The 14,265-nt window shown below is 41.4% G+C and overlaps 3 protein-coding genes across 3 annotated transcripts; 1 reads left to right on the top strand and 2 right to left on the bottom strand.

The window, feature by feature from the left end:
• Nucleotides 1–3,176: 3,176 nt before the first annotated feature.
• Nucleotides 3,177–6,942, bottom strand: LOC122002015 (sulfite exporter TauE/SafE family protein 3-like). Its single transcript, XM_042557038.1, has 12 exons — nt 6,700–6,942; nt 6,443–6,602; nt 6,060–6,260; nt 5,909–5,973; nt 5,810–5,837; nt 5,644–5,729; nt 5,462–5,548; nt 5,328–5,378; nt 5,020–5,241; nt 3,929–4,022; nt 3,692–3,832; nt 3,177–3,528 (listed from the first exon to the last, which is right to left on the bottom strand). The coding sequence occupies exons 1-12, from the start codon at nt 6,922–6,924 to the stop codon at nt 3,443–3,445; spliced, it is 1,446 nt and encodes a 481-aa protein (XP_042412972.1). The 5' UTR covers nt 6,925–6,942; the 3' UTR covers nt 3,177–3,442.
• A 645-nt stretch (nt 6,943–7,587) lies between these two features.
• LOC121999612 (very-long-chain aldehyde decarbonylase GL1-9-like) lies at nt 7,588–7,983 on the bottom strand. The gene has a single exon (XM_042554271.1). The coding sequence runs from the start codon at nt 7,981–7,983 to the stop codon at nt 7,588–7,590; it is 396 nt and encodes a 131-aa protein (XP_042410205.1).
• Nucleotides 7,984–8,996: 1,013 nt separating this feature from the next.
• On the top strand, nt 8,997–13,422 carry LOC122002014 (long chain acyl-CoA synthetase 4-like). Its single transcript, XM_042557036.1, has 12 exons — nt 8,997–9,328; nt 9,468–9,531; nt 9,612–9,701; nt 10,358–10,414; nt 10,648–10,696; nt 10,852–10,928; nt 11,386–11,425; nt 11,503–11,597; nt 12,283–12,450; nt 12,533–12,643; nt 12,716–12,803; nt 13,118–13,422. The coding sequence occupies exons 1-12, from the start codon at nt 9,168–9,170 to the stop codon at nt 13,183–13,185; spliced, it is 1,068 nt and encodes a 355-aa protein (XP_042412970.1). The 5' UTR covers nt 8,997–9,167; the 3' UTR covers nt 13,186–13,422.
• The last annotated feature ends 843 nt before the right edge of the window (nt 13,423–14,265 follow it).

The raw sequence follows: 14,265 nt of genomic DNA, 5'->3' as shown, positions 1-14,265 counted from the left end.
CCAGTACTGTAGGTGAATGGAAAAGCATTAACATTGATCAGAGGTAAGTCATAAATTGGTAGTAAAATACATACCCCGATGGACATTTGCAAGTGGTTGTTGTCGAGGGCCCCAGGGGGCATCATCGCGGCTCGCGCCCTGGCTTCCTCCCAAATGTCGGCTAGCGGCCTACGGATGAGGATTTTGTGCTCGGGAGTGCAAGGCTGGGCGTTCGGCTCAAGGTAATCCTCCGTTGGCAGGTGGAGGATCGCCGTCATCGATCGCTGACCGCTCGAGGCCGACTAGGAAGAAGCCACCAGACTGGAAGGTGGGGTCGTGGATGCGGGGCAGATACTGGAGTGCAAAACCCTTCATTGGGTCGGGGGCAGAAAGGCGACCGGTTGTGCAGCAAGGGTCTCTGGTGACAGCTCGGCTAGGGACGACGTCCGATCAGATGAAGTGGCCTCCGTCGTTATTGGGATGGGCGCAGGAGATGAAGTTCCTATTCGCTCGACGTCCCTCACAGCCAAGGTGGCGGAACAGGAAGGCTGGTCCACTCGACATCTCTTGCGCCTAATAAGGGGCTCGCCATCGCCAGAAGACTCGGAGCCCTCGGTCCGGGCGGCAGGCTGCGACTCAGGGGGTGGGGAGTGGCTCCCCAGCAGCTTCGATGGTAGGCGCCCGGTCGGCAACGCCCTCGCCAACAGTGGACGTCTCCCCGCTCTCGGCAAGCGTGCCTTCATGGGAGCCGACCGGCGCCAGACCTCGGCTCGCCAATTCCTTTGTAGCAGCCGCCTCAACCTCGACGTCCTTAAGCTTTGTGTAGCTGGCCACTCGCGTTTGCATCATGACTTTGACTGCAAGAGAAAAAAGAAATCAGTTAGACTCAAAAGAAAGGATCAGATAATGGTGTACCTAAGCCGCTCGAGAGCTTGGTGCAGATCGGGCTCAAACCGAAGATGTACATGACACCTTCCAGCAGCAGCCTATGGATGCCATATCTTTGACCAGCCATCAGGGACGTTGCGTGCAAATAGTCCGCTCAGCTCTTATGCTTCTTCAGATCAGGCTGAGGTGGTAGTCCGACCTGCCAGCGTGTCCGAAAACTAGGTCATTCGGAGAGTCGCATAAAGTAATGGAAGGTTTCCAGTTCGGACTGCTTGGGATAGTAAAAGTAATGGAAAGCTTGAGGGGTCAAAGGAATGTCATGCAGTCGAAACAGCACGACGACGCCACACAGCAAGCAAAAAGAATTCGGTACGAGCTACGGAAGGGGAACATAGAAGTAATTACAGACTTTGATGATGAAGAGGTGGATAGGGAATCAAAGACCGGCCATAAACTGATCTCAGAATAGACATACGGTGTCGGTTGACAGGTCATTTGGTCGATCGGACGGAGAGGCTAGAATGATCTCATGATCAGAAGGAATATCGAAGGCGTTCCTAAGGCTCTCAACGTCGCTCGCGTCAAACCTAGTCTCCATGGTAGTATACCAGAGTCCAGGAGCGGGGTCTGATGGCTGTGAAGAGCTTGTCATTGCCGGAAAATGAGAAAACAAAGGGTTTGACGGGAAGGAATGGGGACGGAAAGCCCAAAGCAAACACTGGAAAGCTGTGGAGAGCTAAAAGAACTACCAAAGGTTGAAGGCGAGAGGGTCCAAGAGAGCTTACGGAAGGAGGGGAAAGGTTGCCGTAGAAGAGAGCAGGTCGCTCGAGCATTGATCGCACAAGAAGTCGTCGGTGGCACTCGAACAAAACGCGAAGGTGGAGACGACGGTGGCTATGTGAGGTTATAAACCTCTGGCTCGGTTGAGCGGAGCCGTCCGATCTAGGTTATGGGAACCGGGGCACAAATCCAGCCGTAGAATTCAAACTGTCGGGCGTCACATCAGTGCCTGTTACTTCGGACATGCTGTGACTACGGCGGTGACACATGGCATTTCCCCATTGGTCCGCATTTAATGAACGCCATTAACAGGCGTGGGCGCGTGCTTGGACTTAATGGGGGTAATTTGCACGAATTCCCAAGAGATTCAGGTGACGCCAGCGTTGACCGCATGCATTCGAAGACACCGAAGGAGAAAGCCCAAGTACAAACATGTGAAGCTCCGATCGGCTTCAAGGATCGGTCCTATGACCGACCGACACTCTTCGGCAGACCGACCGAAGTCCATCCAGTATCATGGCCGATTGGCCAATTGATCCCAAGACTTCTTCTGTCTAGTCAGTCGGACTTGCAGCCTCCTTCGATTAGACTTGAGGGGAAGACATGTGATGCAGTAATGAGGGGCCCACCCAGTGGAGGGTCATTGCCACGATGGATGTCAAAGTCAAGGCGGTCAATGACCTTATACCACCGACCGGTCGGGCGGCCCACTCGCTCGACCGGGATAGAGAAGGCCCGACCCAACATCATCATAGCTCGGCCACATACCGAGCTTCTGACGCTCAGAGAAGTGTGCCGGTGAGGCACACGCCGAGCGGCCAACCTGCTCGAGCTTACATCAAATCTCGAAACCAGCCAAGCAGAGCCACGACCGAGCAGATTACATTCAAAGCGGAGCTCGGACAGTGGGATGTTATTCGAGCGGACATCCCGCTCGGCCCAAGAACGGTAGCGTCCAGATGGCCGATGGTTGGCCGAACGACTCACCCGGTCAGCCAGTAACGGACAAAAGGAGGATCTGCGATATCCTTATGGGAGTCTGTGCCACTGACAGACGACATAGTCGGCAACAAGGTCAGGCAGTGGATCGTACGACGGAAGCTTCCATTGTCACGTCAGAGATATGCTCGGGTCTTTAAGGTATAGTGTTAGAGACACTTTCCTGACAAGTCTTTTCAGGAAAAGTTTTGAAAAGTGTGCACGTCTCGAGGAGTATGCACGCGTGCCCCCGGAGCCCTATATAAAGGGCTCCAAGCTTCAACGGAGGTATGAAAAACTTTACTGTAGCCCTACTGTTACTCTGTTTCTGTTACTCCGCTTCCACATCGCCGATGACTGACTTGAGCGTCAGAGGGTCATCGCCGGAGAACTCCTCCTTGGCTTGGCACTGACGCTGTTGTGGTTGCAGGTCCCTCTAGCTCGGAGTCCATGCACGATTAACAGGAACGCCACGTCCCCCAACATCTATCGCCTCGATTATCAGTCAGGATCAAATATATAAACAAATCTCCCACAAACTTTGCTGCTTAAATGATACTTGATATATACTCAATAGAATGTCATTACAATTACCCACTCCATGGCGAAGATATTGATACGACAATCAAATATAAATGTATTGAATCCAATACAACCCTACAGAAGCATAATATCCAAGAAGAATATTTACCAGCGACTATTTCCTACTCCAATAAAATAGTGTCCAATTCTTACTAAGCTAGAGCCTTTGCCTCCTAATAGGAGATTAAAAGCTACAAATTTAACAAAAAACAAAGTCATTGAACATATGTACATTTCATGCATCGTATTTGCAAAGGTCCTCAAAACCCATGTACTCATTATGCTTGATTTTTTGGATCATGTTGATAATACCAAAACCACCTGGAGTAAACAGAGACAGACATCAGCACGAACAAAATGATTTGTCTGTAAAACATAATAAGAATATATGCATAACAAGTGTGTCAAGTTGTGCATCAGTATATATGCTTAGTTTGATCGATAAATAAGTTCAGCATAAACAAAACCTCTATTTTTCACTCACCTAAAGTGATGGCACTAATAAAGATTGTTGAAGCGAGAATGAAGATGATAAGAGACGCCCTCCCGATTAAAAGAACCAGTCTCCTGACTACATGTTGCCCCACAAAGGCAGCAACTGTGGCCACAAGGAGAAAGTAGGCAGCTGCATAATCATAAGCATTTTTTTTTTCAGTGGAGCTCATTCACATATTTCATAAATGTTTGACAGATTCAACAGCATAATTCTGAGTCATAGTACCATATGGGACTGGAAAACGTTTTAGAAGGTAGTATTCAACGACCGACATGGATGAGGAGAAAGTCATGGCAAAAGTTGCTGTTGCACTAGAAACCTGTAAAGTTTTCATAGTCAGGTTTCATTGAAGATCGAATATGAAGTATTCTGTGGTATGTCTAAAAACCTAAAATACTAAGGAGTTGCTTTCTTTTTTCCCCTTTTTTTCCTTGACTAACTGATATAAGTGAACAAGAGCGTTCACTCAGATAGCATTAGCATTAAGGAATTGCTTGTGCATTTCTAAGAAAGTGACACATGTTTTCCTCTTGCAATCATTCTTATCAGTATGTCATTTATTTATATGACCAGTTTATTTCAGAAATGAGATTGAAGGAAATAATTCTAAGCACAATTTGAAAATTAAAGAAGCCTGCTGAATTGAATTCTACTGCAGTAGAGATGAACAAGACTGAAATGATATATAAACAAATGAAATGTTAATTGGAAAATGATTGCTTCAAGTGCGGTTAAGGGAATTGACAATTTGAAAATTAAAGAAGCCTGCTGAATTGAATTCTACTGCAGTAGAGATGAACAAGACTGAAAGGAAATATAAACAAATGAAATGTTAATTGGAAAATGATTGCTTCAAGTGCAGTAAAGGGAATTGAATTCCGCATGATTTGTTTAGCCATTAGGTATAATGTTGTGGTATGGCTATATATTAGGGCTGCAACTGAACAAAATCCTCTATAAGGGGTTGAGAAGCTAGTTCTCTATAATATGCTAAAAATGAGTACTAATGTTATATTTATTGAATAAATTGTGCAACTAGATTATGGTAATAACAATCTCCCTAGTTGAGCTCTGTAAAAACTCAAGCTAAGATAGCCTGATAAATTATTTCAATAAACAAATTTAAACAAGCTCAAAAAGATAAACCAACATATATTTGAACAAAATCAAGCTTAACTCTGATTTACTTGTTTACAATCCTACTATATATAAGCGTAATGCCCTCTTTTTATTGTCTAAAATTGTTCTTTTACTTGTGATTTCATATCTCATAAAGCTAATCATTAATAAAAACAATGAAGGTGATAGTAAATCACCTGAGGAGGGATGCCGAGTTCCAAGAATAATGGACCCAAAATAAAGCCACCTCCTAGACCAAGTAGTCCGCCTACTATACCGCCAATTACTCCGGAAAAGCAGTATACCAACAATTGGCTTACTTTTAAGTTTGAACCTTGAACTCCCGTGGAGGCAATCACTCTTTCCCCTCTGTACAAACCAATTCCTTCATACAAAGTAACTGAGATTGAGATGGGTATCTGCCAGAACATAGAGAAATAATATCGTAAATATCACAAATTCCAAATAACTAGAGGGAAAGAGTAAAAAGGAAAATCCATCATACCTGTAGGAAGTTTAATATCCAATACCATGTGGAACATGTAGCTGTAGAGTTCTGGGGAAAAGGAAAAGTGGCTTCAGTCACCTAGCTTTAGAGTTAAAAAAAAAGTCCTGTAGACCATGCCGCAAGTCTCTAACCTTTGCAATTTGTAGTGCAAGAAATGACATCCATACAAACACAAGCAGGCCGAGCTCCTTCCAGTATATATTTTGAAGAAGTGAAACCTGAATTTAGAGACATGAAGTCCAGTATGTTAGAGTTAGGGAAAGCCAATTTGGAAGATGGAAGCATGGATTTCACAAATGTGCTGGCACACTACCTCCAGTTCTGTTGTCACTGCTGCACCTTTTTGTTCATTGTTAGTAGGAGTCATAGGAAGAGGTTCATACTCGATGTCTTCGCACTCTTCAACAAAGATGATTTTCATATTGAGCAACCTGCCTTCAAAACCAAAGAACATTGTATCAACATTTATGTATCCTTACCACTGGGTACCAAGCGTTTAGCAGCCTCCTGAAATAATCAACAAACAGATGAGAGTTAATGAGTTGCACAATATTGATTGAGAATTAAAAGGATCTTACCCTTTTAAGAATTGTCTCCAGTTTCCATGTGTCAACACCTTTCATGAAAGCCTTGGTCGAGGTCCCTAAATTGTTCCAGCCAAAGGACATCAGGAACGATCTTTCATCTTTAACTGAAGAGAATGATCATCCACATTGAATGATAAATTACCGATAAATAGGACAATTAGGAGGACGGTGACCATCCAATCAGGAAAGACAACATTAAAAATGACGCCGACGCTGATCCCTAGCATAAGCATGGGTTGAATGAGCAAAGCTAGATCATAGTCAATGACGGGCATATGTAAAGATGGATGCCTCAACTTAAGGTTGTAGTAAACAGTAGAACCAGCTGCACCCATAATCATGCCTGCCCATGAACATTAAGATTTCATTACTCAAGAATGAGTTCATCTTGTAACGTAACCATACAATAGCTCGGCCTCAGTGGCATAAAAAAACACACGCCACAAAAACACATCGATTAACAATGAAACAAAAGGAATGCATAGAAATCCAAAATACATGAATTTGGGGGGTAAATTTCCTTACACTTTGAGATTGCTGTAGCAGACTTGGGATCAAAACCAACGATGAGAGCGAGCATGGGCACGAAAATTCCACCCCCACCAACTCCCCCGACACTACCAAACGCTGCTCCAAAGAACCCAATCATGGAACCCACCGCAATTTTCCACCCGAATTCCATGGGCTATCGCCAAAAAGTGAGGGGAAAAGCCTTCATTAATCACAAAACTTGATCGATCGCATGCGAACAACCAACCAGAGAAAGAATGCAGAAAGTTTACCGGCCAAACAGGTTTGTAAGAATTTCTATCAGTCTGCCATAGAAAAACAAGCGAGTTTGCAATATAATTAGATTCAATATCCTCTTCCTGAACAGTACTCTTTGTCCCCCTCAACCCCTCAATTCCAATGCTCCGCTCCGACGACACCACCGCTAATGATACCAAGAGGCAAACTAATCCAAGCACGGCCGCCGACCCCAACTTTCCCAGCCATTTCCATTCCATCTGCACGGTTCCTCACCTTTGCTCGTTCGCCGTGAGCTTTGGCTACGAACGCAACGGAAGATCCTAGCTTTCGCTTTCCTGGCAGGTTATATCAAATGCCTAAATAAAAACGTCAACGTTATGGGATTGCGACCAATTTCGGCCCTTCCATAATAGCAAATCGCCGAGCAAGGAACAGAATAAGGAACTCCAAGGGAGGATAATTAAGAAGATGGCAGAGGCCAGGCGACACCCTCGGGGAGCGAGCAGAGAGGTTTAACTAGAGGGCGTGTGCCGGTGTGCAACAATGGGCGGAGATTACCACGCTCTCTGCGCGCATATATCTCGATCTGTTCGGCGCCGTGAAGGCGACGAACGAAGGACCGTTCAGTTCGGAAAGATGCTGTTGCTGACAGTGAATAGTCATCCTTCTAAATATGGACAATAATTTTCAGGCCATTAACAAGCTTGAAAGCAGATTCAATTGAGAAAATCATCGTAAGAAACTAAGAAATCCAGACTTGAATATTGAATTTGAGACAGAGTTCATCAGAAAATACTAAAAACCTTTGTCTCAAATTAATCACTTCTCCTCAATCACTCTGACTCCTGTCCCGTCCTCCCTCTTCACGACCACATACGGCAAATATGTGCCCATAATCCTGTCCCACGCGCTGCGCCAAATTATGCGATCTCCCCGCACCGCACCGCCGGTGATGCACCTCGTGGTAAGTACGCTGCGTTGTTCCCGAACGCCGTCACCGGAGACATCCCTGACACGAAGTATGCTAGCGCGCCGGACACAGTTCCCGTGAGCACGCCGTCGATGGGGGTAGTTGCACACTTGTACTGCTCCGCGAGGGCGTAGGGGGCTGCGATGCCGTGGTGCCACGAGTGGAAGCTCCTGTAGAGGACCTTGTTGTGGTGCATGTAGCGGTGGATAAAGTACGGCCATGAGTCGAAGACGACCACGGCGACAAAGAATCGGGCGGCGGAGGTAGCGGTGGTGCGGGGTGGACGGTAGTTGGGGTCGTCGCCGGTCAACTGCTGGGAAAAAGGGCGTGGAGTGGCTAATTTCATTAATTTGCCGTTTTCCGCTTTAATTAATATCATAAATTCCAAATACGAGCATAATATTTAGAATGAAAATTTTATTTTTTTAATCGGATTTTAGATAACGAACTACGTTGGGCTCGAATTAATTTAAAATCGTAATTATTGCATATTTTATCTGTCCAAGATTTTTAGTTTCACGATCTACTCAAACAGTGCCACCGTGGACAAAAGTAATCAAGAGTCAATTGACCCATTACACGGAGCAATAAGGGCTCATATTTATTGGAACATTTTTTTTACCTCGATTAAATGTAAAATCAAAGTAATCGGCTCAATCCATGCAGTCGATAAGGAGTCAAATCCGTATAATTAAAGCCGAATTTAAAAGATTTTGTACCAAAGGTTAAATGTTTGATACATATACACGACAATATTGTTTGTTATATCGATCTTCCATTTGTTAATTGTTAGGGACAATATTGTCGGTGTAAAATATAGAACGATTTAATTTTTTTTTATTTTTATATACATTTGATTAATACAATCACAGTGATTAATTATGGGCTTATGAGCCGGCCCAGTTTGGCACAAGTAATGCCGGCTTCGTCAGACTGACCGTGATCGGGCTTTGGTAATGGATGCCTACCATGTCCTGCTGTCTACACGTGGCGAAGTTTAAAATTTTAAAACCGATTTGTTTAGAATTGGTTGAATTTGGGAACTGTTTAAATTAAGAAATCATCGTAATTAAGTGATCGAGTCATGCCGTGTAGCTGTGCAATGATGTCAGCGCTTTTATTATTATAGTTAAAATTTATTATATTATATATGCGTGTAAGTTGATTTTATATAGAACATTAAAAAATTATTTTAAAAAATAAAAAAATAATAAGAATATCAAAAGCATGCAGCACTCAAAGTAGGTTCGACTTCTCCGACGTGAGCGAGACACCAACTCACGCATTCAGCCACCCAAAGAATCAAACTTTGCTGAGAAAATCGAGTGACAAAACGCCAAATCTCTCGGCTCATCCTCCTAACCAACGCAAATCCCATCCACCTCCACCCACCCATCCATCGCTTCTACAGTTCACGTCTGCTAAATGCTAATCCTCCCCCTCCCATAAATAGCCTCGTCACCTTCAGGTTCTTCGATTTTAATTTGAGAGTAGGGATCGGGATAGTGCGGGAGGAGCAGTGAGGAATCGATGGAAGGCGGCCGCGAGATGAAGCACCTGGTGAAGGTGGAGGGGGGGCGGGAGGCGGTCGATGGCCGCCCCTCCGTCGGACCCGCCTACCGCAGTGCCTTCGCCAAGGAGGGCTTCCCCCCGCCCGTCCCCGGCATCCACTGCTGCTGGGACATCTTCCGGTACGCCGTCGTCCTTGATTGCTGATCCTTCTCGATTCGTTTCTTGCCCAAAAAAAACTAATTTTGGGGGCATAAAGTTAAGGTGCTAGCTGGCGAGATTGATTGGGGTAATTGTGTCTTCTTTATTCTATTAATTTAGCTTGTCTGCTGAGAAATTTCCCGGGAACAACATGCTTGGCCGTCGCGAGGTCGTGAATGGGAAGGTTGGGCGCTCATTTGTTACTTCAAGTGTGTCGATTGTTTTAATTTGTCATGGCTAGCTTTTGCTCTGTTTCGTTTGCAGGCGGGTAAGTATGTCTGGATGACTTATAAAGAGGTGTATGACACTGTCATCAAACTCGGGGCTTCCATCAGGAGCTGTGGGATCGAGCAGGTTAGAGCGCACGAGATTATTTTTTATTCTTGGACATTATTTAATAATTTTATAATATTAATATCGAATAAATCTTATTATGATAACTTAATATTTTAATATCAAATTATTTATATAAATATAAACATAACTCTGTTATATTATTTCATTTTATAATTTTATTATTTAAAATTCTATAATAATATTTTATATTTATTTTTATATCATTATAAATATACTCATTTTTCTAATCATTGGCGTTTATTATTATTTTTACTTAAAGTAATTTTCCCGATGCCCCCTCAGAAAAAGTAATTTCATCATAAGAGCTTTATTAACAAAGTCAAATTAGTTGATCATGAGCTCCAAACAAAATGATATTTTCCTTGTTTACAAGAAGCTGCACAAGCAACATCAGTATATCCAATCGGTCTTTTTTCCATTTGGTGCCTCTTCATGGGATGAACACATAGTGACAATGGTTTATGCAAGATGCTACAAAGCTTTTTCCTGTATTATGCACCAAATTGTTGACACAGTACAAATCTGCATGATTGCATTTTTTGAGAAGTTGTTTATCAACTTTAGTTTACACTTGGAATTGTTGGTATGATTACATTGATTTGATTACGAAAATTGCTCGAATTCACCATGCGACATTTCCATCTCTTGAACAGGGTGGTCGTTGTGGTATATATGGTGCTAATTCTTCTGAGTGGGTTATTAGTATGGAGGTAAAATTGTTGTATAATTTTAGTATAACTGATGTTAACAGTCAGCTATAATCTTCTGAAATGCTTCTATTGTAACTTAGCCTTCATGCGCTTTGATCGTTGCAAAAACATTTTGGTATATGTGTTCTAGACAGAGCTCCATTTCTAATAAATGACAATGTTATTGTGAACAGGAATAGCTTCATAAGCTTATTGAAATTTATTTTTATTTTATGTCATGTTTAAAATTGTAGGCTTGCAATGCTCATGGAATTTACTGTGTTCCTTTGTACGACACACTTGGTAAGTATGACTCCTTTTGCAATAGATTTCACAGTTGGTCACTAAAGCTAGTGTTTTAGATATGTTATAATGTTGATTGAAGCACACACTATGAGTATTAGCTGTTTAATGAAATTTGTATTTATAATATTCCTTGTATCTTGTGTTGGTCAAAGGTGCTGGTGCAGTAGAATTTATTTTATGCCATGCAGAGGTTCAGATTGCTTTTGTAGAAGAAAAGAAGATAGCAGAGGTACTTCTACATTGTGTTAACTTATGAAGCAATTTTGCGCTGCATGATAAAATTTACGATATTTCACACTCATGAATCTGAGATCCAGTATTGTCAGTGTAAATACGTAAATGAAGAAGGCCTAATATGCTAACTATTTTGAAGATCACCTAATTATATTGTTTCTTGGCTCAGAAGTTATACCTATACCTAATTTATTGTAGTATCATTGATTTGCATTTCATGTCAATCCCTTATTAATGATATTATCATTTTTTGGTCATTTTTCTATGTAATCATTCAAAGTGCTAGATTTCATTTTTCTATTAAGCCTGCTAACCCAATAGTCAAGGATTTACCTTTATGTATTCCATGAAGTTGCCTTGCGAATGGCGTATATCACGAGTTATTAACTAGAAATTTGCTGTATTATGTGCACTTGAACTCACTACTGAAATCCCAGTGATCAATTTTCCAGGTGCTGAAAACTCTTCATAATTCCTCCAAATTTTTGAAAAGTAAGATGGTTTACCAAACTAGTTTCACAATTAAGGTTTTGATACATTGTGTTGATTAGGTTATTGATTCTTCTCAGCAATTGTTAGCTTTGGTAAGGTCACCCCTAAAGAAAAAGAAGAAGTTGAAAACTCTGGCTTGGCAATATTTGAATGGGATGAGTTCTTGTGCTTGGTAAGTTGAGTTTGACTCGTACTTGCGGTTTATCACAGATCTTCTAATGATTTTCTTCCTCACATGAAGGATTTAATTTCCCTATTTATGGATCATTTTCAATGAATTTGTTTCACAGACGACTCTTGTCTTTTGACAAAGCAAAAGTCTTAATTATCTATATTACTGGCTGTTATGGTCTTATGGGCATTATGTCATATGTTCATTATTAGTATTTGTTATTTTCTTTGATTAATTAATGCTAAATAGCTGATGCATGATAATGAATACTTCTCAGCTTGTCAGCCATGCACCTTCCTAACTTCAATTTATAATATTCTTCCAATGTGGTATCATTATCTATCATTGAAATTGCTTGTTTACCTCATATCTCTAGATTATTTGTAGCTTTTTCTGTAGTTTTAATAGCTTTTTATTTATTTGTGTGACATTATTAAAGATTATTTATAGTAGGAAAAGAGATCATACAATCATTTGTTGTAAAATGTTTTATTTACTTTCTGCTCATATTGACTCAGTCACTTTTCATTGAGGAACATTTATTCTCTCATTGATGTGGTATATTTAAATCAAATTTCTCATGTTCTTATCTATGTTTGTTAGATGTCATGTTCTTGTCTATGTTTTTTAGATGTACGTTCAATATAGACTTAAGAACCTTGCTATTTATGGCTGCTACATACAGGGATGTGATACACAATTTGATCTTCCTGTAAAGAAGATGGATGATATATGCACAATTATGTATACCAGTGGCACAACCGGTGACCCCAAGGGTGTATTGATATCAAACAAGAACATAATTACTCTCATCTCCGGTGTAGATCGACTTCTTCTTTCTGTGAATGAGCAGGTAATTGACTTTATAAATTATCCCTGCAATTTTCTTTGGTTCCATCTAATACCTTGTTTCTCCTGTTTTTGAATCCTTAAAGTTGCATGAAGATGATGTTTATATATCATATCTTCCCCTTGCACATATATTTGACCGAGTTATTGAGGAGATGTTCATTTACTGTGGGGCTTCAATAGGATTTTGGCGCGGAGTAAGTCTTCCAGCTCAAGACTGTACCTTGACTAAAAATAGCCTTCAGTTACATTAAGTTATTTATATTCAGGATGTCAAATTATTGGTAGAAGATATTGGTGAATTGAAACCAACAGTCTTTTGTGCTGTTCCTCGAGTGCTTGACCGCATTTATTCAGGTACTTTGTGAATGCTTATATTATTCATTGTGTTGTATGAATTGTAATTCATTGAAATATTTTGAAATTTGGTTATAGCTGCTATAACATGAAAAATAAATTTAATAAAGAGGACTAAAGTTCTTTGGAACTCTCGAAAAGACTTTAAAAAATGACGTTTTTTTTGGATCTAAGATTGGGTCATTACAGATCGAGAAACTAATTTGATGCATGCATCTTTGAGTTCGTCTATGTATTTATATTTATATCTAACTATTTTCTTAACCTTCAAGTATGAAATTCTGCCTTACTCAATATGTCCACTCGTTTCACAGGGCTGCAGGCCAAGATTTCATCAGGGGGCATACTGAAGAAGACATTATTTAACCTCTCATATAAATAGTAAGTTATTTTCTTTTTATGGCACTAATATGATTCTCCTTTTTGAGTATACATTTAGACCATCTTGTAACTGTACATGTGACTCACCATATACTGTTCACAGAAAGGCTCCTCAATCCATCTCGAGCTTTTTCATTACACCTCTCTCTCCAATCTTCAATCAAATTTGCATTCTCCAGCTTTAAAATGGATGCACAAACAATCAAGGACTTTTGACTGTTCTTTTTTTCTTTGCGCCTTGTTCATTCAATTGTTGCTTTTGGCTTGGAGCACACATTTTGAACTTAGTACCTTCTAAATCAGTTTCTTCTGCCATAGAATTGTGGAATGGCGAAACCCAGTCTAAGACATATTCGGTTTGGGGTAGTCCAGCATGTGCTGAAACCGGATGTTGATAAGTTAGAATCTAGCAGAAGTTGGCGTGTTTGTAGGATATCCCAAAGGAACGAAGGTGGTTTATTTTTCTAAAGACCGGAAGGTCATTGTTAGCACCAATGCCCGATTTTAGAAGAAGACTATATAATGGATCACAAGCCCGATAGTAAAGTGGTTTAGAAGAACTAAGAGGACACGTCTACTTTAGTACCAACGATACAAGATGAAGTACCACAAGAAAACACGTGTCACATGATACCTGACTGGAGACAGTACCTCGTCGTAGTGGGAGGTTGTGAGGCGACAGAGATTCATGTTTTGGGAGAGTCTTGGACTTGATCCGGTAAACATGAACACGATCCCATGTGGTATAATGACACTCAAGATATAGATCGTCTTAGCAAAGGCGATGAATGCGAAATAGAGTCTATGTACTCTAATAAGGTGCAGGAGCTTGTAGAACCACTTGATGGTGTAAAAGCCGTTGGATGCAAGTGGATCTACAAAAGGAAAAGAGGGATAGGCGGGAAGGTAGAAACAGCTAGGCTGACAGCTTGTTGCGAAAGTACACTCGGAAAGAGAATCGATTATGAGGAAACCTTTTCACCGGTAGCAATGCTTAAGTCTATCCGGATACTCTTATCCATTCTTTGCTCATATGGATTATGAGATTTGGCAAATGGATGTCAAGACAGCTTTCCTTAAT

Source organism: Zingiber officinale, chromosome 7A, assembly GCF_018446385.1.
Source record: "Zingiber officinale cultivar Zhangliang chromosome 7A, Zo_v1.1, whole genome shotgun sequence".
Classification (NCBI taxonomy): Eukaryota; Viridiplantae; Streptophyta; class Magnoliopsida; order Zingiberales; family Zingiberaceae; genus Zingiber; species Zingiber officinale.
Note: the sequence above shows the minus strand (reverse complement) of the source record. Positions and strands in the feature narration are given on the sequence as shown.

Coding starts and splice junctions, on each gene's coding strand:
- LOC122002015 (XM_042557038.1), bottom strand. CDS start 6,924: ATGGAATGGAAATGGCTGGGAAAGTTGGGGTCGGCGGCCGTGCTTGGA. Junction 5,730..5,809: donor TAAACGCTTGGTACCCAGTG/GTAAGGATACAT, acceptor TCTTTGTTGAAG/AGTGCGAAGACATCGAGTAT. Junction 5,242..5,327: donor GGATATTAAACTTCCTACAG/GTATGATGGATT, acceptor ATGTTCTGGCAG/ATACCCATCTCAATCTCAGT.
- LOC121999612 (XM_042554271.1), bottom strand. CDS start 7,983: ATGAAATTAGCCACTCCACGCCCTTTTTCCCAGCAGTTGACCGGCGAC.
- LOC122002014 (XM_042557036.1), top strand. CDS start 9,168: ATGGAAGGCGGCCGCGAGATGAAGCACCTGGTGAAGGTGGAGGGGGGG. Junction 9,702..10,357: donor GGAGCTGTGGGATCGAGCAG/GTTAGAGCGCAC, acceptor TCTCTTGAACAG/GGTGGTCGTTGTGGTATATA. Junction 11,426..11,502: donor TTCCTCCAAATTTTTGAAAA/GTAAGATGGTTT, acceptor GATTCTTCTCAG/CAATTGTTAGCTTTGGTAAG.